This window comes from Diadema setosum, chromosome 15, assembly GCF_964275005.1.
Source record: "Diadema setosum chromosome 15, eeDiaSeto1, whole genome shotgun sequence".
NCBI classification, from domain to species: Eukaryota; Metazoa; Echinodermata; class Echinoidea; order Diadematoida; family Diadematidae; genus Diadema; species Diadema setosum.
This window is the reverse complement of record NC_092699.1, coordinates 15,651,199-15,677,572: the sequence shown is the minus strand read 5'-3', so window position 1 is coordinate 15,677,572 and position 26,374 is coordinate 15,651,199. Positions and strand designations below refer to the sequence as shown.

Genomic DNA, 26,374 nt, shown 5'->3' with positions numbered 1-26,374 from the left:
CTTTCTCTCTTTCTATCTATCTATCTCTCTATCTCCATGGAAACCATGGCAGACAACTCATACTTGCTCACAGCAGACGACAGCTACAAGGTAAACACTCCACCGTCTCTACACAAGGCTGCCACACACCGCAGCTGACTGATTAAAATCTGGAATAGAACAGTAGAGAAGCTAAAAACTAATGATGGATCTGTGAAGCATCGCACAGACAATAACTGTGCAAACTGAATGTCTCCACTCAAATTGAACTGGAAAGAGATGCTAGCATTTAACCACACCTACAGTTCTGTACAGGAAGAAAAAAAAAAAAAAAAATCTCCCCCACAAACTCTACAACTGCAAACATTTCCCGACTTGGTTACTTGGACAATACATATCATACTTGTAGGGATCTTTTGTGTACATACATAGGCCTACACATTATAAAGTGTTAAATGTAAATAGGCAATAGACCACTTTGTTATCAACATAATTACATACAACACATTCAAACCTTATGTACACCTTTATGTGATTTCAAAGCGTACCCTGGAATTTACAAACAAAGCAATGACTATTACTGTAATAGTACTGTAGTACTTGGTGAATTTGATTTCAAGTATAGAAATGCATTGAGTATGGTCAGGAGGATGGGACAACTATTTGTAGTTGGCACTCGGAAAGCAGTCAAGAAAGATAAATACATTCGGAAATCATGAACCAGCCAAATAAAGAAAAGTATAACAGCAAGAAAAGGTTTTGGGTACACACATGGCATTAACCATGTGTCATGTATTAAAGTCATGGAAATGCAGGTGATTGGTTTAGAAAATTAATGAAAATAATTAATGATATAATGAATCAATAACTGAAATGTGGTGATCACCCTATCTTTAACTCATACATGTAACTCTTGAGTAAAAAGATAAAACCGCTCAAACTAATCTTGAAGATTTTTATATTATAAGACTGATTTGATTTTGCAAAATGCAAAGCAATGGGCAATGATGCACTCAGGTAATGCAATGTAATATTATATGGTACACTGTATATTTTGCTCTGGGCTCATTCTTGCCAATATTCAAGACATTAAACTTTTTTTTTTTCCTCGTCTTGTGGAGAATATAACACAGGTATGTTGCATACATCGTTTCCATGGTAACAACTTGCTAACTTCTCCCACGGAAAGGAATAATACTACACCTATCACTAATGCTCGTTACGTTGATGTCGATCTCAACTGCAAGATTGTCTTAAAATTACGAGGTCCAATTTCCCAGTTGTATCTACAAAATATGAGCCACATTCAGTTCATCGTGAAGACAAAAATAACATGCAATACTGGCAGCATTTCAGAGCCTCTCTCACTTCTAATGGAACCAACTTGAAAAGGAAAAAAAAATATTATCACCATGTAATGCAGGATTGTTCATAGTTCACAGAGTATGCACAATGTATGTGCATCACATTTTGATACGCAATCAATTTTACAGGCAATGTAGAGGCAAAAGAAACGGACGACCATTGCTGAGCAGACAGACACAAATTTTGTCTTTCAGGCTTGAACAAAGGCTATCCACAAATCTGATCCTCACACAAGAGCCATGCTAACAAAATCTATCTTGTAGGCCCTAGATATCCTTTTTTTTTTTTCCAGTCTTTCCTCTGTTTTTTTGAACTTCCTTCCTTTCACCTTGTTCGAATTTTTCAGCCCTGGGGAGTTTCAAATCCAGGATTAACTTTTGTTGACTCTGGCACTCATGGGCATTACATTTCCAATGCTATACTAGTACACTTCTCTGCTCTGTATAGCGTGATTGCAGACAACACTAGAAAATCTCTTATCTCCTTTATAGCGGAGACTCTTCAACTACAAACTTTAGGATTTGCATAGCGTGCCAAAATCTATAGACAGTAAAGAACAGGGCTGCAGTAAAAAATGGGGCTGCACCAAAACAACGGGACTATTTTGCTATTTTTGTATACCATCACAAGAAAGGTATCGTGTACCACACTGGGCAGAAAAAAATAAAACAACACAAAACAAAACAAGTATCATAATCTACACACATTATTGGTCTACCCATTGTCTTCTTTCTAGAAGTACATGCCATTCCCATGAAACTGTGAAAAGTTGAATCAAATTACAACAGATATTAATGGAGGAGAGTACATAGTTACAGCACATGTTATATGCTATATAATCCATAGAAATATGTTGTATTCAATAAGAATGGCTTCACACTCAGAATTGCATTCTTTCAAAATTACATCACAGAATTGTATTCTTTCAAAATTACATTGCAGAATTGTATTCTTTCAAAATTACATTACAGAATTAAATTCTTTTAAAATTACACTGCCACTCAAATTTTCCATATTTGCCGTGCATGCCTTCATAGTATAATAGGCCTATTCCCTATTCAAAATGTCACAGTCTGTAGGTCTGGAGCCAGCCGTGCAAAGACAATGGTGAGTTTATAATCACCATCACCCTTATCCCTACCCCCCCCCCTCCACCTTTGATATTCAATAAGCATGACATTGCCAGAATGAGAAGCTTTCCCTCATATCTCTGATGCCACCATTTTGCGCTACACGTGGCAAAAACAATCAAATATTTTAATGGACCACACGGTCTGCTCTCCGTTATATAGTCGATCAACAAGGCTGCCCACTCTCAGCTAGGAGTGCATGTTTGCTTTACCATGACAGAACAGATCACTATAAAACGTGGCAAGCTTCTTTTTTTTTTTCAATAGTGTCATTTACACAGACAAAATAGTGGATGTCGATCGCGATGCAAATACCTTTACAGTTTCTTGCGGCTGTTCATATGGACAGAAATGTCCCACTAATTGCCAATCTTGACAATTTGTCAGGGGCTTGATTGAATTTGAAAAGAAACTAAGATCTGATAGAATTGATGGATCAAACGATCAAAACAGGATTACTACTGTACTAGGCATGATTGTAGCATCTTCCATAATACTGTATACGCCATATATTTTGTGAGTCTAAATTTTTGCGAATCGGGAATTCCCGACAATTTCGCGAGTGGTTCAATTCGCGATCATGGAGGCCTGTATTGAACGGAGAAGTGTACACACGTACATCACAATAACAGCGGGATCAGAGTCAATATCTTCGCGTGTCTTTAATTTCGCGAATAGTACCTGACTCGCGAAATTCGCGAAAATAAAAACCTCGCGAAATATTCGGTGTATACAGTATCAAATGTAAAGCATTTTGCAGACACATTGATGGCGGGGGGAATGACAGAAATACATGGATTGTATGAATGAAGGGAAACTCAAGGCAATGTGCCACTTATGTAAATAAAGAAATTTGAATGTCCATCTTTTGTTTACATGAAGGAAAAGGAGAGTGTCATCATATTTTTCAAGGCTCTTGGGCTGCATTGCTCTTGGAACACAAATGTGTATGATCATCTTGGTTTGTGTGGATTCAAATTTTACTAGTAGTGCGATGGGTAAAATCTGTTTTCCATTTCATCACCGACAAACAAATTGGGTAAAATGTTGAACTGCACTCATGTGGTAGTGCTGAGACCCCCGTTGATACTTGGCCATAATTATGTTTACCAGAGTAAGCACACAATCAATGTACTGGTCTAGCACTGCTCGGGAATAGAAGACATTTTGGGGGCAAAGTGTCAGAAAGGCAGATTCCCACAAGAAGAACCAAAACTATACCTTATGCCCTGCTACAAAAGTTTGTCTTGAAAATGGTGTTATTTTTGTATCTCTACAGCTCCATTGATGAATTTCTTACCACCCTCCAATCCTCCCCCCCCCCCAAAAAAAAAAAGAAAGAAGGAAAGCTATCATGGCCCCACTACAAACTGCAGATAGTACCTTCCGTGTGCAAGGGAACAGCTGTTCCCTGGTGACACGCAGACTACTAGGGGAAGGTGATGAAGTTAATTTGTGAGCAACTGTGGAAAGTCACCGTGCACCGCTCATTTACCTCACCCCCGGCACGTGACTAAGATTGGAGCAGCCCTTTCCCAATGACACCCCACTGGACCCTCTATGTAAACCTTGCCGCTCTGAGAATCCTGGGCCATGGTGGAATGGCCAGATGACTATAATAATGCGGGCCGCCACTCTCACTGCCAAAAATCCTGCCCGTTAGAGCTTACATACAACACGTATCATGTCCTGTACCTCTCAAATCACACAAGCCCCGATTACTACAGTACTTTGTAATGGCAGCCATAGTTTTAGGCCCCATGAACCAAACAACTCAATGAAACACTGCCAACAGAAGAGACGGCAAAATAAAGCAATATATTGAATCTATAGTTGTGAAGAAAGACGGCAGTATTATTTATCAAAACATCTTTCCCCTTTTTGCTCTTTCCTTTTACTTCTTTCAAAATTGTTCTCTTTCTCCCTCACCCTATTCATTACAAGAGACTCGGCATATCAAGCTGCAATACCCATATGGATGCTAAATTAATCAAACAGCTATTGTCGACATTGCGTAAACAAACGCCCTTCGTCTGGCACCGCCATACACATACAAGCACTGACACGGATCACTGGTAGATTAAAACATATGACCTGAATATATCCAGACGAGAATCCATTAGCAAATTGCAATCTAATGAACCCCCCAGCTCCCAGACTATCAACTGCATATCTAACAAACTGTAACTGTTCAGGCAATGTCATTGAGGGATATGATATTAAAATGAAAGTATGTGTTTCTAATACTGGTAGTTAATCCTCTAGCAATAAGGCCATGCAGCAGCATGAGAAATGCTGAAGCCCACAAGCCAACAACAAGCACACGCATAGTGTGCTACTGCACTCCCTGACAACATACGCTGTAGGAAATGCACAGGAAGAATACTGAGGTCATCCCTTACTGTGCACAAACAATCCTTTCCTGTGACACGACCATGTTGAGGTCATCCCTGAATTTCATAAGGGAGTAATAGCACTGGCAGGTCCCCCTACACACACTGGCATAAATCGGCAGCACACGTTTTCACTCACTAGAAACAGCTGCCCTTCATAATGCACACAGCACTCCCACACGACTGTATAATGTATGCACCGGCAGCAGCACACACACACACACTCAGGATGCGTTGAAGGCCATTAGGTAGCGAGAGAATGTGTAGTGAGAGAATAGGATCCTGTGTGCTGCGTATATGTGTGTGTGTGTGTGTGTGTGTGTGTGCCAGAAATACGCTTTGGAAATAGCTGTGGCCTCCGCGTGACATGCTATCGTGGAAGCTTCACGCTGAGTCAATCGCTGAACAGGATGCTTGTGATTGGGTTTAGCTATGACCCCGCGTCCCTTCTAACAGCGCCTGGCGCTGGGCCTCTCCACCATCAGGCAGGAAAACTGTAAACAACCTAGATCATAGATTAAATTACACAGAATGGGCATGTTCCTCTCTCACACACACTGCATAAACCCCAACGGTTCCTCTGTGTGTAAAAGCTGTGTGTATATATTGCTGTCTATCTCTGTCTATCTCTCCCTCCTTCTCTCCCTCTCTCTTTTCTCTCACTTTGTATTTCATATAATATGCCAGATATATATTTCTCTCACATACTCTCTCCCTCTCCCTCTCTTGGCAAAACTTTCTCCTACCCTTTCCATTTATCAAATGCTTGAGGTAATCTTTGCGAGAGAGCAGTTAAGAGCGTCAGCGCTGTATTGAGTGTGTGTGTGTGTGTGTGTGTGTGTGTGTGTGTGTATACTGGCTTGATTTAGTTGGGTATGTGTCGCCGCCCACACAGAAACCAGTTGTGAAACTGCCTATCTGTATACTATACTCCAATGAAACTTGAGTGAATAGAGTCGGTGTGCACGGCCCTGCCTTCGTGCACCATTTGCCGTACGGAATGACCTACTCCAAACTGTGCGTACCTGTAGCGTACAACGCACGCTCTGTTGTGGCTTGTGTATCGGAGCTGTGTGTTGTTCCTGTACTGCCATATGGCAGTCTTTCCTTGTGATGTTATTTTATTCATCCGAATTCCTCACAGCACCAACCATGCACAGACATGTTTTATGAAGCATCACCATTCCTAGACTATGTCTTCAGAGTCTTTAAAAAAAAGAAAAAGAATGTACAAGAGTAAAACCATGGCACATAACGGATTGAGAGAGATTGGGATCCACAGACGGCGCACACACGCTGTCCTCACAATTTTTTTTTTTTTGGAGGGAGCAGGGATGTGTATTGATTTGCTTTAACGTGGCTGCAGATTATATTATCCCACCCACTCCTGAATATGAGTGTGCTGACAAGTTCAAGAATGAAGCATTGCTTTCAAAATAGCACATAATCTACAAAATCCTCTCGTATAACACAACAAGGTTTAGCCGAACGGCTTCTTCCCACGGCACTGCAGTTCGCATGAACAATGCACATACATTAACATTTCCAGCACCGCTTCGAGCCGTACTGCCAATATAGCTGACATTTTGGAATCCATTGCATCGTGATGTTCAAGGCTTTTTGCTTTTAGCCTTTTCCGATTCTATTCACTTTCGTCGGTTTCACTTTCTTTTCTCTTCCTCTTTAAATGCACATCAGTTCTCTGAATAACGAGACAATTTCAACTCTCGTGTTGGTTGCGATCAAAACAAGTCGGTCTAAAGCACTCTAAATTCAGCCAATTCAAACTCCCAATTTGTCTCTACGAGATTTAGATGGTTTTGTTGCGACATGGTACGCAGGAGATTAAGCACTTTAAGACTGGTAATAGAATAAAAGTTTGCATTATATGTTTTAGATATACGTTTCATGCACAAAGCGAGAAATTTGTTGGGAGTCTGATAGTAAAATTAAACTGTTTTCTCCCAAACACTTTCCAAAATCAAATTCCACCAATCATTGTCTGGGGATATATATTTCAAATAAGTTTTGCTCAATCTTAAGGACATTCTTGTAATTTCAATGACTTAACCTGTATATCTTCAAGCAAGCAAAGCTACAGGCCTACAGCTTCACTTTTATTTATTCCAGATAGATAGATATTAATACACTTATCAGATAAATGAATGATGGTACATACATATAGTACATAAATGCTCATACTAGCATATCAGAAGCTACAATGGAGGACCTACATGTTTGACTGCCGAGCACACCGAGTTTTTTTTTTTAGGCCTACGTGGCTGTGGTATGGAATGTCACTGCAGTTTTTGGTCTAAGGAGAAACCTGTTTCTATGTGTGAACATTTTCGGGCTCTCTTAATTAGAACCATGCTTCAGGAGCCAGATCACAGGTGAGAATAAAAAATTTTTGCTGCTTGAAAGCAGATCACCTCTCATAGCATATAGAATGCCACTGCCTAGCCTGGCAAATGTCTTTGATTCCTGCTGGCCCAGTGACTTGCTAGGATGATCGAGTGTCTTATGTCTGTGTGTGTTTGTTTTGGGGCATAATATTGCATGATTAACCCATTGAGAGCGAGTCCCGAGTATACTTGGGCAGGGAGGGGTCTATGGGAAATGTGTGTTGTAGCAATATCAATCAAGTCTGTCCTCAACGGGTCAATAACCAAGGAAGATCATATTGAGCATAGAGAAACTTGGAACTAAAATGAACTGCATGAAAGCAAAACTATATGATAGTCAAGAGCAGTTCGCTTAGGCTCAACAAATTCCACTCAGACAGACTCCACACCCTTTATGACAAATTGAAAAAACCTGCTTTCAGACACACACTTCCCTCTTTAGGCTGTGCAGATGGCTTGTAGGTCATGCCATGGATACGAACCAGGAACTAACTTGTCGAGAAAATGCATTGCACACATAAATGTCCCACCATACATTGTCCTTGTTTGTTTGTTTGTGTGTACATATGTGTGTATGTGTTTAAGGGTTCAGTGGGCGGGGCATGTTTTGCTCATCAAAGTCAGCTGTGATGAAGGAATAGTTTAATTCATGCAGCGCACTGTATTAAAGATGTTGATTGTGCCAACCCATCAGTACAATCTCCACACTGGTCAATAGTAATAGTCTGACATAATTAAACCATTCATACGAATAACCCGAACAAGGCCTGATACGCCATTATAAATAACAATTTATACCGGCTATCTGTTCGTCTTTATGGTTGATAGCATGCATACGATACGTTGTACCCAGTGGCTCTTTAAACAAACCGAGGTTTAAAGGGGATGGCTAGTAACCGATCAGTGGGAATCAGTAGGAATGCTGAGGGATGATTGTTCCAATCCTTGTGGGATTCATTTAAGAGTACATTATATATCTACTGTTGTGTGAAAATTATTTGCTTCAGAACGGTGTCATATTCAAGTAATGTGCAGATTAATGCCCCGTCACTGACCAGGCACGCTAACCTGGAAACATTAAACTGCACATTACTTGAATATGAGACCATTCTGAAGCAAATAATTTCAACACAACAATAGATAATGTACTCTTAAATGAATCCCACAAAGATTGGAGCAATCATCCTCCAGCATTCCCACTGATTCCCACTGTTCAGTTACTAGCCTTCCCCTTTAACATTTTACCTGGGCTTTATCAAGAACTAGAATCTCAATGAAAGCAATGATCATGAATGCAAAATTTGTCTGAAATACATCTACTTGTCATGTTATTAATCTTCTTTTATTCAACATTGAGGGCAAACCACCAGTACGTGTTACATGTGCCCAAATACCAGCTGTGACTCCGCCCCCGATGAAAGTGCAGTCCGTCAGAAGACAGGTGTGTATATATCCAGGGTAATATCCAATATGGTACCAGGAGGGGGAGGTCCTTGGGATACTTGGCTCTGGTTTCGGACTCGTGGCGCTGAGGAGGAAAATGCACACACACGGAGAGCGAGGGCGCCACCTCCGATAACTTACCCGTCACGCCGCGTGTCGTAACGCGAGTGCCGTCCGTGTATGACTTCATAGTCCCTCTCTGGGATAAGGGAATCCTCTGTGTTGTCCGGGTTATTGTACTCTATCCGCAGGTCACGCTCGCCGATCTTGATTAGTGCGTCGTGCGCCTTGGTGGCGCTGTTTATATCCACAAAATCCACGTACGCCGACTGGGTCCCGTCTGCCACACGCTTCCCAGTAATCTTCACACTTTCAACACGGCCATACCTATTGAAGACAGGGAAAGACAAAGGGATTGATGTAAATGACGTTTAAACAAACTCTAAAACACTACTTTTTGTTACTTTGCCATCAACAACCAGAAAAAAACAAACAAAACAAATTGCTACTCCTATAGCTTGTGGTTTACTTTCTAGGAATACCTAGATAGTACTGTACACTAGTAGTGTATCAATACTACACTAAACCACAGAAAATCTGGTTCTCAGAAAGGGAGCTGCTGACTTTGTATTCAAAGCACAAGGCATACCCTGAGAGCATGTGCAATGTATTATGTAGTTCCCAAGTACAGGGTTCTTAGAACTACCATGGACCTATGGAACTACCAACACTGATATAGATAAGTGGGGCAAACTATTAATCATACGGAATAGGTCCCTACATAAGAAATTTCACTATCAAAGTGTCTGTATCAAAGCAATTGTTTCCTCTGATTGCTGTGATTTCCCACACAGTGTGCTGTACTGCTTCATACACATACAGCAGCATAGTAAAGTTTGTTTGTTCATTCTTCCTCATCAGGTTTGAACCAGCACTGAAGTCGGACATTTGAACAGCCAAGACATTCTTATGGTTCTGATTGTCACAGGTGATGAATGGGAGGGACAATATCTGAGATTTTTTTTTGTGTGTGAAAAGACAAAATGACCCCCCCCCCCCAAAAAAAAAGAACAACAAAAACTGATGTTACAAATACACACTCATATAATCACATACACTATGGTTTTCCCCCGGGCGCTGTGGAGGCTTTGTTGTTGTTGTTTTGTTTGTCCCTATTTTGACCCCTGAAACGACCCATTCTTGACTCTCCCTGGGGTCATTAGTGCTTTTTATACTGCAGGGTGGAACATTAATTTCTTCTGCAGCCGCACCAAACTTAAAACGGGCTGACAAGTTAACGACAATGGAAAGACCTACAAGCAATGGATGGGGCACTGGCAGACATTGAGAAGTGGGGGGGGGGGGAATTTCTGCCCATCAACTTTGACTCAAACTGCAACAAGATGCTTGCTTGTAAACAGTGTCTGTTCGTATCTGACACGGTAGTCCGAAAAAGAACGAGCCATAACTAAGAATTACTGTAATACATCATTTATTTTGCAGGTTTAAATTTGGGGGTACTTTTCACAAATTAAAGAACATGCAAATATATCAACTCTGATTCAAACATTATGTTTAGGTGCGTGCACAAGTACAATGTAAGTAGTTCACCTATCATGAATGTTTGTTTCGTACGAGTCATGAGCATGCCGATTCTTGATGTTGGTTCATACTTTCATATATCATTTTTGTTTTCAGTGCAGGATCATTCATTTTGCTTCCTGAGGAATGAGTGACTACTACTGATTTCTCCATCCACTGCTGTAAGCCCACTCAACAATCACAACTTTAATGATCACTCTCTTTAAAATTGTCGGGAAGTCCCGATTAGCAAAGAATTTTTAATCAGACTTGCTGAATATATCGCGTATGCAGTACCAATGTCGACCTCAGACATGTCATTTGATTCTCTGTGAGGTAACTAGAGACTATTTGAATCATGACAAACAAACAAAAAAAATTGCATGCAGTTTTTGCCACACCCCAATTTGTATTCGCATAGAAACGTATCCCACACGTACGTATTTCAAACTCTCTCGCAGACAAAAGTAATATAAAAACACACTAACGACTACGATGTCATAGTTAGCTTACACGTGCACAGCAAAGATACACTCATATCTCACCCCATACAGATTGGGGTGGGGGGGGGGAGAAAAATCATATCTTAATGAACTGAAGTCACAGCTGGGGTGCTACTATCAGTAAAAGGCAGAAGGTTTCTCTCGTTCTCTCTATTCTTCGTTCTGTCCGTCTTTAGATCTCTGTTGATGGCGCATGCATGCAATACAAACAGCGTGGGAGTATAATAAGCCATACAAAGGTCGTGTGATTATCTACCAAAACACCACGCAACCTGGCCCCACTGGTAATGCATATTTACCAAGGGATCGCGCTCAAAAAAAAAAAATAAAAAAATTCACGCCTCACCCCTGCGCTACTCAGGGACGATCTCAGAAAACACTTCCACATCACTGATGCAGCAGGGCGAGAGATAACGACATAAAGCGATACATTGCAAAGCAATGGCATTCCCTCAAATGGGCAGTAAAACCAGTAGCCACATTTTGAAACACTAGTTGTGTCACTACTTGTGTCATGCAATAAATGTCATCTCTTGATTTCTTGTTTTATATTCTCCCTGACATAATGCTGAACTAAATCGGGACCCGTAAGCACATCTTCACATGCACACTTCTTCGCATCGAGATAATGCTTGGTGTGACTATCTCTTTCAAAATGTGCATGTATTATTCTTCAAGTGCGAGATTGTCTCGAATGCAAACTCACTGTTCATCGGAAGATATGCAGTGAACAGGAAAACACTTTGGACTTCAAAAAGTCTTGGAATGAATTTGGTCTTTTTTTTTTTGCATAAATCTTGCAAACTGTCATATAGTTTAGCATTTGATTACTACAAATATAGTCATCCCCGTCTTATTTTTTTTTCCTCATTGATGAGTACCATGGAGTACCATACACACACACAAAAAAAAAGATTCTTCAAAGATTTCATAAAGCATCCAAACAGGCAAAACCTGAATCATGGGAAAAAAACCTGAAACATTTTCTAGTACGCTGGTTACACCTATTAAAGCGAAATGAGGCCATAGAGAGATACAGAGATAAAGGAGGGAGAGAGGGGGTCAATTAATTTGCATGACAAACTTCTGAAGGACATGGTGTCGCTTCACTCCCGGCAAACCAAACACAAAGCCGATTGTGCAGGTCAGGCTAAAAAACAACTACGTCCAATGCTGACATTCCAAATATTTGCTGGAAGTTCAAACTCCAGTAACTTCCTCGGCCGAGTGCACATGCCTGGAACAAAGTCGTTCGCGTGTTAGCTCTTGAACATCCATCGAACTAGCCTGAATGACATTTGGAATCTTCCTGACTGTATCACCGTGAATGCCCCCCCCCCCCTTTCCAGCACCATTCGCATGTATGCCAACCACAACTCTGAAATAACCTGAAATACTTACTGCAGAAAAAAAGCATACAGCCCACAAACCACAAAAGCAAACTAAGTGTATGCAATAGTACCATACACAAATACACCATACAAAGAGGAAAAAGGAACAAAATAAAAAAAGAATAATAATATTCACACCAAAGGGGTTTCTTCAAAGGCTGTTATTCAACGGAATTTCATTGTTTGTTTGCTCGGTTGGTTAGTTTATATTTTTGAAAAGGACATACAGTGATGTTCTTGCATGACACTGTCTGCCCGTTTTGAAAAGTAGAGTGCTTCCATCGCTTCATTTCATCTGTTTTTAATTACGTCTAACCTTTTCTTGCCATCAGCAATCGCCAAGTTCTCATCAGAAAGTAATACGCCCGGCCAACAATTCCATGTGGGTCACATGACAATTGCAGTAGTGCTAATTTGCAGCGCCCACGGCTCACGCTGGTCTCGGGTAATTGACACAGAACCAGTGCAACGCAACGAAAAAACCCTACAAGGATGAATGATTTATTTTTCACGAGCGCCGCCGCACCAGCTACGCATTTCATCACACTCAAGCGGCCCGAGAGCCGAATTCTGATTGGCTCCCGCGTGACTAATTAAATCGGCAAATGAACTGGACGCAGAGGCCACAGCCTCAATTAAACCCAATGGCATAAAAGCTCTCCTTCTTCACGGCCTACTGGGTACCAGGGTGGACATCGCATCTAGATTAAGTGCAGAAATCAAACCATCCTATGCGATGCGCTGCAATGCAACAACAACTGAAGTCACTTTCACGGACAGTGTGATGAGAGTTAATTGCATCACACATCCTCCTCAAGTTGCAAAGGTGATCGATGCCATCTCGCACCGACCGCAACCACAAACCTCTCACTACATCTGATATTAATTGCGCCCATCTTAATCACACATAATGACGGTTTCTACATCATCCAATCTCCCCCCCCCCCCCACAAGAAAAAGCCTCCACGTAACTTTGAGACTATATTCCTACAAACGAACGACATCTGAATATTTTCGAACATGTGTTGTGGCTCATCATTAACACTCTGGAGGAGTTAAAAATATCTCTCCACGGGAAGAATACAACATAACCACAGTAATGTTAAGTCAGCAAAGGAGTGTAATGATCAACAAATGGTGCGCCAGCGACATGGGGAAAAATCGAGGGCACTAGGCCACTTCCCGCTCACTCCCACTGCTGCCCCCTGGTGTACATCCGGCTATGATTTGCAACATTTGGGTGAAAGTCATGAAACATACAACACAACCGTCCTTTCTGCAGCACTTGCTTCTTTGATTCTCCGCAATGATATTCCTACTTTAGAGAGAGAAGCTACACTATGTCAGACCAAATGTTATATAATACAATGCATAAAATGACAAAAATTTTTTTTTTTAAATTCCTACGGCTTGCCTACATTCACAACAAAAAAAAAAAAAAGGGCAGTCACTGTCTATGCCATCTATTTCATGAGTATAATATTTCGCAAACTAGCTCTTGCAAGTTGTTGTTATAAGAAATATGTTTCATCTCTTTTCATACATAAAGAAGAATAGTGATTTCTCATCACTTGGAAACAATTTACAGCCCATTTGTAATATGAGAGGCAGTTGTTGATTTTATCAGTATATAGTCAACCCGCAAAAATACAAAATAATGAAAATACCATGAACTATACTGCATACATAGTAAATGAATGAAAGGTTATTGCAGTTGGGAATATCAGCATATTTCATCCAGCATTTTTCAGAGAATTTTTTTTTTTTTTTTCAAATCTATTTCCTTAATTTCTCTATCACTTTCTACGCCAGGCAAAATGATGTAAACAATACAAGCATATACAAATATGAAAGCATTTCAGATGCCAAATGAGGTTGAGACTCAACTGCTACAAACACAGGGAAATATGAATTAAGTAAAAAGTAATCTATTTATGGCATGTGTCTAGTAGTAGTGCAAGTAGCAATAATGTGTGTGTGTGTGTGTGGGGGGGGGGGGTGGTCCCTCATTCTAGCCAGTCACCTGATCAGAACATCAAGTGAGGCGTTGATCACAGTTGTTAACGTGGCCCAATATGTTTGTTTGTCTGACCTTTGACCCTATGACTCATGCCAAGCTGCAAACTACCCAACACGTGCTGCAAAAACACAAGGAGACCAAAGATTGATAAATATACATACAAAACAAAAATACCAGAAACATATGGCACCATAATCATCATGTCTGCGTCGCATGCTGGCTCTGAGGAAAAAAACAAAACAAAACAAAATGCCTAGACTCTCTGTGAGTAGTGGATGTGTTGACATTTGGCAGGAACACGCCCTTTTACTGACGGTCGAAGTTGTTCAATCACTGTCAACACATCGAGAGCCTAATGTTCACTTACTCATGTTCCCGTACCCATTCACGATAAAAATCAGATGTGCCTAACACATCAATGTTTAGCATCATCAACAATAAGATGAAAATCATACAGTTGTTCTCTTCCCATTTCAACTGAGACTTAATCAGTGAGGAACATTTCATTACAAGCCCTTCTTTCCTGCTTGTGAATTATACAAGGAAAGGACATCAGTAAAACATGAACATGTGGTTTCTCGGACTTGCCGGGCGAAGGATGGAGCAGCGAGGTCGCAGCTTGAACCTGTAACCTTCCACCATGGCCCAACCACACTGCCACCCTCGCCTTTCAGAATTTACACGTACAAACCACCAGACAGCCAGGATGCCTGCTAACAGCACAATACATGGTACCTGGGAACTACGGCTCCAGTAAAGTGTTGTCAGTCCATTGTGGCTGGTGAAAGGGGCTGTGCTAACAAATACAATCTGCCACCTCACTAGTAAAAACGAGTCGATATATACAGCAACCTTGTACCTATGGACATGTGTATTGTTCTCATGGCGTTAATATCACACCAACACATGGGTGGGTGCTGATCAATGATAAAACTACAAGATGGGTGGATCTCCCAAAAGGCCGATGCTATCTTTTGAAATCTTCACATTCGACGGGTTGTTCCACAGAAGTGATGTTGGGCAAATAGCATTTCTGGCTTTGCAGTTTTTCAGTGTACAAGAAATGCAGACAAAGGCAGAAATTGTGGGTGGTTTGCAATGCATGAGTGCATCATTCCTTATGCTCAGACACATTATCTATGGGTAATTCTCCAGTCAGCCGTACACATTAAATTTAGCATACTGTATAACTTTATAGGACTACCGGTATACTTGAAATGTTTCTTGACACAATGACCAGGACCCCGTTTCATAAAAGATGTTAGGATGTCAACTTTTGCTGGAATGACAACTTCCCATAGCAACAGCCAATCAGGATGCTGCATTCATGTCGTTGCCATGACAATTGACATTCCAGCAAGAGTTGTTATCATATCAACTTTTTATGAAACGGGGCCCAGAACCTTCACATGAACTTTCCCCCACAACAGACGGCACTTGTTCTGGAGTAGGCAACTTCAAGCCAACACTAAGGAGAAGGATGCACTGCATACTAAATTATCACTCAATATGAATATTGATATATCATGTACGGCACTTTTACAGTACTTCTCACACAACCATACTAAAAGCATTTCCAAGAAGCATTTGCCTCCTGCTATCACATGCTCATATAGCAGATAGTCTCATATTACGTGCAACAGTCCTTTTTTTTTTTTTAAAGCAGATGCTCATTAGCGAAGAACAGGACATCGTTTCCTCATGCTACCAAAAATATAACCTGGATGAATAGCAACCCCAATCTACCTCCTTTCTCCTCCTCCCCCCCCCCCCCTCCCATTAAAAAAAAAGAGAAAAATATCCATGCCACATATAGAACGAGTCACACGGCACAGCGGTGACGTGGAACCTGGCCCATTGCCAGGATAAAAATTACTCGAGTAGATACATGCTTGTCAGGCAGTGAAGCAATGCGGCCTCAAGACTCATTTACGTCTATTTCTATTTTGTATCTTTTTGCTCTCTTATCTCTATCTTGCTCTCCCTTTTCCCTCAATGACTTTTTTTTTTCTAATCTACCTCAATGTAGGTCATAGCCATTCTTCTCCTTCAAATTGGGTGGGTGGGGGGGGGGGGGGGGGATAGGAATTACACCGCAGAATAAAATTTCCCTCACCCTAAAGACTGTTTACAGACATGGTTGTGCAGCTTTGATAAGGATACTACTTATGCTTTGTCAAAGTCCTGGTGTCACATTTTCGGTTTATTTCTTGTCTTTCCCTAGACTTTGCTTCCAGCTGTTATTTGCTTTGTTTTGCTTTTTTTTCCCTGGCTGTAACTGAACAGGAAGAATTGAGGTAAACAGACGAATCTTGCAGCAGGTGAAGGTAGTTTCTGAGATAAGGGATATGTACAGAGGAACAAAGATGGTTCAAAGAGCAAATGGCGAGGGGGGGGGGGAGGGGCTGGAGCTAGGGCATCGCACGTGATACAATATCAAAGTTTGAAGACTTTAAAGGGATGGTATAGTATTGGTTGAGGTGAGGATTCAGCATTTAACTTTTTGCAAGATACCAGTACTTCGAAATTACTCTATGAAATGTTTATAAGAGCATACAATTCTAAGAGGAATTCAAAGTTTATTTGATGAAAATCGGTTTTGAAATGGCCGAGATATCCAGAAACAAAGTGTGTAGTTTTGGAAAACCATGCAAACAAAAATGGCTATTCTCTATTCATTTCCAGATAAACTTTATGAGAAATTCATAAAAATGTATCTAATTGATTATATCTACACACTGACTGTGAACAAATCATGATCTTGGAACAAAACTCTCCAAATTATTTCCATCACTACACATCTTCTTCTGACTACTATCTGAAAGCGCTATCATATCCTATTCTTATCATTCACTGACCTAAGTTTATCCATCCCCTTTTAATAGTATGATTTTAAGCTGTCGCCAATATGCCATCCTAGACTTTGCACAATAAATCATGCCATAGATATTACCATTGGACAGTCTGCTCTACGTGTCTTCTGAAACAAACTTAAAGATACGATATCTTTGATGAGGATAACGGTGGGACAAATTTCAAAGGGCACTGAGCCATTATCTTTATGCTATAGCATTTAATAAATGCTATATCATTAAGAGTCCACATAAAACTGGCAAATGATCTGTTTCACTACAAAGTCCAATAACTGACGTGCCTACAATACTAGTGGGCACTCCCAGTTTCTACATGGGCAACTGACTGGCTGGCTGGCCAGCTTCGGCTGAGCTCTCTCTGTCCTTGCTCGCTAGAACGCTCACAAAACGAATTCCCCAGGGTCCTAAAGATTGGTTCTGATAAACCCAGAGTTTCATTCACGGTAGATAAAAAAAAAAAAGGGGGGAGAGATATAAATAAATAACATCTTTATCAAGAGACCTACAGCTCCTGAGTGATGTAAGACCATAATTAACACACAGTGCATAATCACCATCCACCCCCACCCCCCCCCCACCCACTTCTTCTGCCCTACAGACAAAGTGCAGTAGGAACCAAGAAGGAAAACTAGAGCTAGAGCCGCTGCTTGCGATTTGGGGCAGATGCCCGGTTGAAGAATTACTAGCGGTCAATTTATCTATTCATTCGGGAGAGATATTTGTGTGTAGTTCTCAAGGGTGCCCTGACAGAAAGTACATTGTATAATATCCACCAACAAGCCTTGTCAGTTCAGGTACGGTACCTCAGACTAAAGGAAAATCAGTACAACTGATGCTGATTAAAACAACAAAGAAAGAAAGAAGGAAGGAAAGAAACTGTTCCGCTTGTTCTACCCAAGATATATGTACTTGTTGAGCTTGTGTGGTCCAACAAGACACACACATACACACACAAGCAACATTTAGCCAGAGATTGCCAATATTTCAAACAGGAAGAAAATAAAATCACAGAAAGTATTTCAGATGGAATGAAGACTTCATGATACTAACACTCTTAGCTTTATAATGCTCATATTGTCCCATAAATTCATTGGTAAAGATTGTAATGCATCGTGAAAGTACCTTTCATATGTCCAAACTTCGCTTTAAATGTAATACTAAGTTACAGTGTTCTCATTTCATTCTTCCAAACAAGTTGCTGAAATATGCTTTCAAATTTGATGGTCTGTTTGACATTCCTGAGTGAACATTTACAAAATACACAACCCTAAAAGCAATAGTCCTGAAAATATACCAGTAATGGATTTACAAAATTGCATAATATGCAATCATCAAAAAAAGTTCAAAAGCCATACAGTAGTGGAGGTGTTTGCATTTTGATACAAATACACAGATTTACCATTTTACACACACACAGACACACAAAAATAACATGGGGTCAAGATGGCATCGTACCCCCTAGCACCATGATCACTACCAATACCAGTCGCTGTCCAACAAATGCTGGCGTCTTTTCCTGTCAAGAATATAACGGCAAAAGAGATGCAGGAAAGAAGATGAAGAAGAAAAAGAAGACAAAAAAAAAACACCATTCAGCACTCTCCCGTTCCGAGGCCACCGATCAGCCTTATGAAATTCTATCTTCTCTATGCCCCATACCTCCACGAATCTTACGCAGCCGTCGAGGAAGAAAACTCATTTCAGATGACCTCTGGTATTTCGGGAAGAGAACGGCAGAGTAGAGCGAGGGAAAGATGCAAATACACAAATCTATATGATGGAGGGGGGGAAAAAAAGATGGGAGAAGGGGGCTTAGCCTGGAGAAAGGAAGCGGGATAATGTTTCAGCGAGATGCGGTTTGGGGGGGAAGTCAAGTGAAATGCTCGGTTGCTAGGCAACGCGAATTCGGACGATCAGGAAATCGGTGGGCGCAAGGTATTTGGGATAATGAAGTTGATGGGTAGCGGCTCAGGCGAGGCTGTTGACAAGCGAGGGCGAGGATTCTGAAAACAGCAAAGATTTTTTTTCTTTTTTTCTTTTTCAATGGGTACAAAAGGTTGCAATAATGATGATGATGATGATGATGATAATGACGAGGCCTTTCAGATGATTATCGTGATGGAAGTAATATCCCACTGGGCATGGGTAATAATAAACGGTAATGCCACAGCACTACTTCATCCACAAAGCTTTTTTCACAAAATGGCAATATGTAGAGCACCTACGAATGCACATGCTTCTGACCATACAAACACAACACGAGCTACTAAAAAAAAAAAAAAAAAAAAAGTCGCTTACTATGCTACTCCCTGCTCTGAATGAGTCCCTACACCTTTGATATGGAGCAAAAGGGTAAGTGCCAATAAACTTTTAACCTGTTTAGAAGCATTATATGAATGCACACCTCATTATTAATATCAAAGTATGACAATAGTAGCATTAGATCTATACTGGTTAATCATCGCCTGGGTTCTAGCTCTGATGAGGATGTAGCTGTAAGGTGCAAAAAAGGATCAATTCAAGCATCAAAACTACTTCATGACAAATAGCATGGTCAGATACTGGACAGGCTTCATCTTTCCTCCATTTCCTTTACATGCACGTAGATAGCAACAGCAAACAACGGGCACAGTCCCGTGCAAATAGAAGTTATTCGACATAGGGGAGGGCAAACACCAGATTACATCATCACATCAAATACGGCCTCAAAATAACACTCATTTCTTCTCTTTAAATCTGAGGGAGGTTTTTGTATGTTGTCGTAGTTTCTTTCCCCCTCTGTTTTGAGCGTCAAACTCATCCCTGAGCAATCATCTTATGGGGCCTTAATGCACGCTGGAATAAAATTGTGTGCAAAACGGCTCACCATTTGTTTTTCCGAGCTGTTCTGTTTGCGGAATTTCAACAACAAAAAAAAGAAGAAGAAAAAGAAGAGGAGACCTGTAATAAAGCGGAGAATGGCAGGGGTGTGTGGGTTCATAGATACAGAGCTGGCCTTGGAGAAGATAGCACACACATGCATGACAAACATAGACTTTGGACCATCCTTGTACGCATTACTGGGAGAGCAGACGCGGAAAAGAGACACCTCTTGCAAAGGCAAACTTTATGCGCATTTCTATACCATCCGAGGCTCGCTTGGTCGGTGGTGGTGGTGGTTTCTGCCCGATTGTTTGCTTTTCCTACTTCACTATTTCCTTCCTTTATACTCGGTTGACACGTTGCATAAATGGAACAGAGTGTTGTTGAATTTCTAAGGGGGTCTTGAATTTCTCTCAGTCTCTCTCTCTCTCACTCGTGTGGACTTTCTTTCCGATTTTGATTTTCCAATCAATCTCTCATTCTCCCCTGTTCTTCCTCCACTTCTCGCTTTCATTCTTCAGTTTCGTACGCTGAATCAGAACAAAACTGTTCATCAGAACGAAAACTGGCTTAAGAGAAGACAGAAGTATATATGCAAGAGCCAGCATCTTACCAAAGGTATACACGGTGCTCTATATCTTAAACTAGATCCATAAGTTGTTGACAAATTTGAGTGTACATCGTAGAAATGTTGGTTTCTCAGCGCTCTGCCATAGCTCCTTTTTTCCCCCTACAGTGTATCTTTGTTGTCCTTATCATCAAGATCTTTTTAAAGGCCTATTTCTACCTTCTTTTCTTTCTTTGTGGTAACCAATTCTCATACAACCTCAGAATTGATATTCAAATATTCAATTTTTCTCTTTATAGAGAAAAAAATGATAACACAACTGCAAAGTATGCATAAAAATGTTTTTCCCTGGTAAAATACGGTAAGCAGCAGAACAGCCACATTCATTACACACACAATCACACACAATTACAAACAAACACACACACACATACACATACACAGATAACACCAACATAGACACCTTTGTAGACACTAAGGGCTGATGTATTCCTAGCAAGGAAGAATCAATAATTCATATTTGGATAAATGAGTTTCCCAGCAGTCCCAGCTGCATGTGTCTATTCAAGATTGGAGGCACCTCTCCTAACACACAACAGCTTGCCAGGCAGATATGGTAGGGCCCAGGGAAGGTGAGACGACAGGGAATAGGGGTGGGGTGGGGTAGGAAAGTTGGGGGGTGGGATGGAGAGGAAGGGCAGCTACCCAGCCGAAATAGACACGAAACGTAGCAGGAATGCGAGGTGGGGTGTGACTGTGAATTCTACGCTTATCGTCATGCACACGCACCCCGTTAAACTGAGGTAGGCCTACGTGTCGCGTGAACAGATTTGCTCATGAAAGAGGGGACTAAGTGTGAAATTTGGGAGGGAAGCAAACGTGATCCCATTCCACCTGTGAACACGCAAACTATATGATGAATGTAGCAAGTCCCCAAACACTGGTGGAGATGCTGGACTTGTATAGAGCATAGCCAAACAAGACTTTACCAGTCTACAGTACAGTGGAATCTAGACTCTAAAACCATATTATACAATTGTACATACGGCAAGTGGAAAATTACATGGTGCAGAAATCGCGCAATATGAAACTAGCATAAAAGAACATATATAATTTTTTTTTTTATTGTCATATCTGTAATACTACATTATATATTTTGATTCCACGGAATTAATAACATGTAAAATTCATCTCGCCTGGCCTAGCACAGGAAATTGCTCATGCTAAAATTTTCTCTTTTACAGTAATAACACAAATCTGTGGAGAAAATGAGATGCTTGGATATTCTTTACCATTCTCATCCTACAAACATTATCTAAAACATGAACTCAATGGCCTGATACAGTAGTTCTTTCATCACTGTGTGTGTGAGTAGCAATACCCACATCCAATGTTTTCCTTGTACCCGTTCAAATGTACAGTAAAACTAACATCCCAAAAGCAACAACCTACACGTACTATAAACTAATTCATCTGCATATACACGTATTGTAGAACCATCCATAAAATACAGGATCTGATTTGAGGTAACATTGTCTGGTCAATAAAAGCCTTACGTTACAAACCAGACATGAAAGATAAGAAACAGAACCTTTCTACCCTAATGATGATGAGTATATGAAAAACTTAATATACAAGCAACATCTCTACCATATCAATGTAATAACTCCCCACCCCCATCACTAAAAAGGAAAGGATAAAAAAGAAAAGTTGTTTAATTATCAATGTTGACATCAATAGATGCTTCCCGTTTTAAAGCGTGTACGACCTACATGTACCTACACCGTGAAGGTGTTGAATCCAACAAGTCTGAACATGTCTGTCTACTTCATTGCCTAATCAAATGTTAGGCCATTCCTGTTTTGATAGCCATACAAGAAGCTGTTGCGGTTGTACGAGTGTTGCACGTTTGTGTGTATGTGTGTGTGTGTGTGTGTGTGTCTATGAGTGTGTATTTGTATCTTTAAAAAAAAATAAATAAAAAAAAATACAGTTATCATGGATCCATGGATGGTAAAAAATAAATTCCTGCTTTTAAATTCACACTTGTTTTCATAATCTCCAAAGACACAGTCTCAAGCACAATCCAACACATCTACCAATCTCTTCAAACATAACAAACATGATGCAAGGTCAAATACGCCCCGCGTTCACATTGGTCCCCGCGACGCGGGGAAAGTCCCCAGCTGTGGGACTTTCTCCTCCAAAACCATAATGTGAACGCTCACTGGGACTTGTCCCCCCCGTCCCCGCCAAGCAAGTCGGGTACGGGGACAAGATTTGGAGGGGAGAGTGACCTTGGGGCGAAATTGATAGCGTCCAGCTGTGGTCATCAAATGTGCGCATGTGCTATGCCTGGCAGAGCTCGCCCCAAGCCCCAATTGCCCCCACAGCTCGGGGACAGATGAGATACCAATGTGAACGGTCAGTCGTAAAAAAGATAAGATCTCTCGTGGCTGTCCCCGCGTCGCGGGGACTAATGTGAACGCGGGGTATGTGTCACCACATCTTATAAATCAAAGAAGTGGTTTGATTTTATGCATTCACAAACAATAAATCTCTTTGTTGTCCATTTAATTTACCTTTGTTCTCAACAGACCATGTTTTACACATCATGAACGCAATAGGTAATTGGGTATTGCATCATCCTATAACTGAAGCTGGTGTGTGCGTGTGTGTTATTTTGTATACATATTTTGTGCACTGTATGTTGCTGTGCAATCATGAGTAGTAAAATCCCCCACTAGCTTCATAAACTCTCCCTGCTTCCCATCAATAATAATACACATCTTGCTACGATGAAAAACATCAGGGCAACGATATATGTGACGCTAATGTTAACGCACAGAATGTGAGCATGGCCATAAGATAACCATTGCAATGTTATAACGCCCTCTCCCCCCCCCCCCCCCAAATCTCCTCTCTTTATCAATGACAAAACGTAGGGTTAAAACACTTTCTCTTGGAGATTTTTTTTTTCGTTTTCTAGCTAAGGAAATGTTGCCCTTCATGATGTAACTAGGACCCTATGGGACTACACAGTCATTTCTGACACCGAGGCGCTATGTAGCGATATTTCACACACAGCCACACAAGCTCAACAGCTGTCCACAGGTGTTAGGGGGAAATGGGCAAGATGAATGCTTTGTGGGCAGAGAGTAACAATGCCAGCCAGCCTAAACACAGGGGCCTGGGCAAATGCTTGTTATGATGCAACTTTAGGGGGATGGGAGGCCATATTACTACAAGGTCCCACTAGTGTACCAAGGAAAATTTAAGAAAATAAAAAACTATGTCATAATAATATCAATAACAACTTGGATGATCATCGTCATCATAATCATCATCATCATCATAATGATAATATTAGCAATGACAAAAGACCATGCTAGTCTTGCAACCAGACCCTCTTTGCATTATATTCCTTGCCCTCTATAATTCGTTCCGTTATATACTCTAGCATCTACTGGTCTTTTGCCAATTAATGTACAACCACAATAATACATGAAAACAAAGGCATTTGCATGAACCAAAGACTAATTCATCTAGATTTCAAAAATCATAACCTTATCATGCTTGCATTTTCTGTGATGTACTGTACAATTCACCGTTGGTTGGTGTAGGATCGCTTTTCGGATAGTTACCAACATTAGCAAATTGTCAGATGATGGCTCATGGCTTATATAATGCCAGACAATGAAGTAAAATAGAAAAGTATCTCGTCACCAATCCCCAAAACAGTTCTGACCCCAGCCCCAGGAAGTCCGTAATTTTGCGGAGAACGCACTGACCGGTCGGGCCGAGCCATCAAACTGACCCGTCATCCCGGTGTGCGTCAACGTCCAAACAATGGATGATTACTAAAGCAAGCGCATCCCCTGCCGTAATCAAGATTACTGACGCCAAAGAAAAGCCTTTCCGGGACACGAGTTTCCTCATTGATTTGTTCTGCGTCATTTTCTCACCCTGCTCAAGAAGTAATAGTGAGGCATCCACCTTCCTCGACCACCTTCTCTACCTACATTTGCATCCATGCATGCCGCATTTTCTGGGCATTTGCGTATCATCTTTCCACAATCACTACACTTCAAAACCAGGATTTCCAAGTATGCCACCTTCCATAATGCCCTCTAGCATCGAGCACAGCTAAACACATTAGTGTCATTCTCATTGCACTCAAAATAATGCAGTATTTCGGGTCGCGAATATGATTGCGACCCACATTTTGAAATTTTTTCAGTGTGAAAAAAAAATAACTCGTTATTTCGCGAGATTTGGGCCATGGTCCAAATCACATTACTTTGTGCATTTTTTTTTTCTTGGCAAATAGACACGAAGTTGTACAGTACCCTGGTATAAGAATGGTGACCACAAAAAATGTTGAAATTTTCTATCCTACAAACTGCAATGCATCGCACGTGTTGCTCCTTGCTATTCTTACCAGCTGTGGCATGCCATGGTTTATTGAATTGGCACTGTGACGTAGTAAGTACAGTATGTATGTGCGCAGGTCGGCTCTTCACTAACAATTGCAGCACAAGTTTTGAAATTTTTTACAGTGAGAATGATGAATATAAAAAAACGCGACCCATATCACGACCCATATCGTGACCCAAATTTCAAAATTTTTGCAATGAGAACGGCACTATTCAAGTAGACCAGCAGAAAGTGGTTGCCTCGGCAGCAGCTGTTTTCGGGGATCAGATAATTTGGGATCGGCACTCAATCTAATCACATCACCTCGCCATATCCCTCACATCTCACACACAATGGACAAAAATAAAAGCAGTCTCATGATTTCATTTTAGACAATATTTTGGAGAAAAAAACACACATTTCTGGCCCAGAAATTGCTCGCTCCCTCAGACATCAAATCTTTTTTTTAGACATCTTCAAGAGACAGATAAGATTTTTTTTTATCCACAAAACGGCACTGCTCAATATAACTTTCAATGAGGATAACAAAGCCTCACCTATAGCAATTTCTTCAACTTTTATCTAGTTTTATTTTTTCTACAGACCATGCAGATCAAATGTTGCAATCATGAACATTTCGAGCAAGTATGACTTATTTTTGTTGTTCTTTTTTTATCAAACAAAAGGGGGAATAAAGTTGTCCCCCCTAGCAAAAAAGTCTTGTCAAAGCCTACATGTAATTCGCAAACAATATGCTAGAGTATCTTTGATAAATTCAAACTGCACAAGAAATAGAAATTTTGGCAACAGTCCTGTTTTCGGTGGTATCTCACGCTCTGAAGTGAGGTCTTTCTGCCAAAACAGACACGCCCCCTCCTTGACAATGATTGGTTGTAAACACAGTGTCCAGTACCATTTCATATGTTGTATCACTGTCAAGTGAACACTTTGGTTCGGGGGAAAGTTCAGAGTAGGAAATAACCTGCCACAATTCTTTCCTTCTTTTTCTTTTCCAACCAGGAAGGCAAAAGCTGCATCAAATAATGACAGCTCATCATTTATCTGACAAGGTATGCACAGCGTGATTCCCCTGACAAATACATTCCGAGTCTGTGATCTAGCTGACTGCTTGGACACGAAAGGGGAAGATGTTTCCTTGAACTAAGGAGAGTGATCTGAGTGATTGCGTCATACATCAATCTCTATGGGGTAGAAGCACATGGCACAACCTTAGTTTAGGGCTGTCAATCTCTGCAGATTTGGAAAGAATGCCAATACACAATAAAACGGAAAAAATATTAATTCATATATGTAAACAACATTCTTTGGTGTACATGTATATAAGGGAAAAAGCTTCACGTTTTGTGCATGCTTAATCAAATGTTAGAAAAATATTATTTTTGTATTTCTTATGAAAAAAAAAATGTGCAAGTTCGCAGCTCCGT

General features: G+C 40.7%; 1 protein-coding gene across 1 annotated transcript in view; it reads right to left on the bottom strand.

Annotated features, from left to right (window-relative positions):
- LOC140239287 (uncharacterized) overlaps positions 1–26,374 on the bottom strand; it is a 115,838-nt gene that overhangs the window by 69,491 nt on the left and 19,973 nt on the right. Inside the window, exon 2 of the mRNA XM_072319165.1 lies at positions 8,857–9,102. Within this exon, the coding sequence (XP_072175266.1) occupies positions 8,857–9,102 (246 nt within the window). The remainder of the gene's footprint in view (positions 1–8,856; positions 9,103–26,374) is intronic.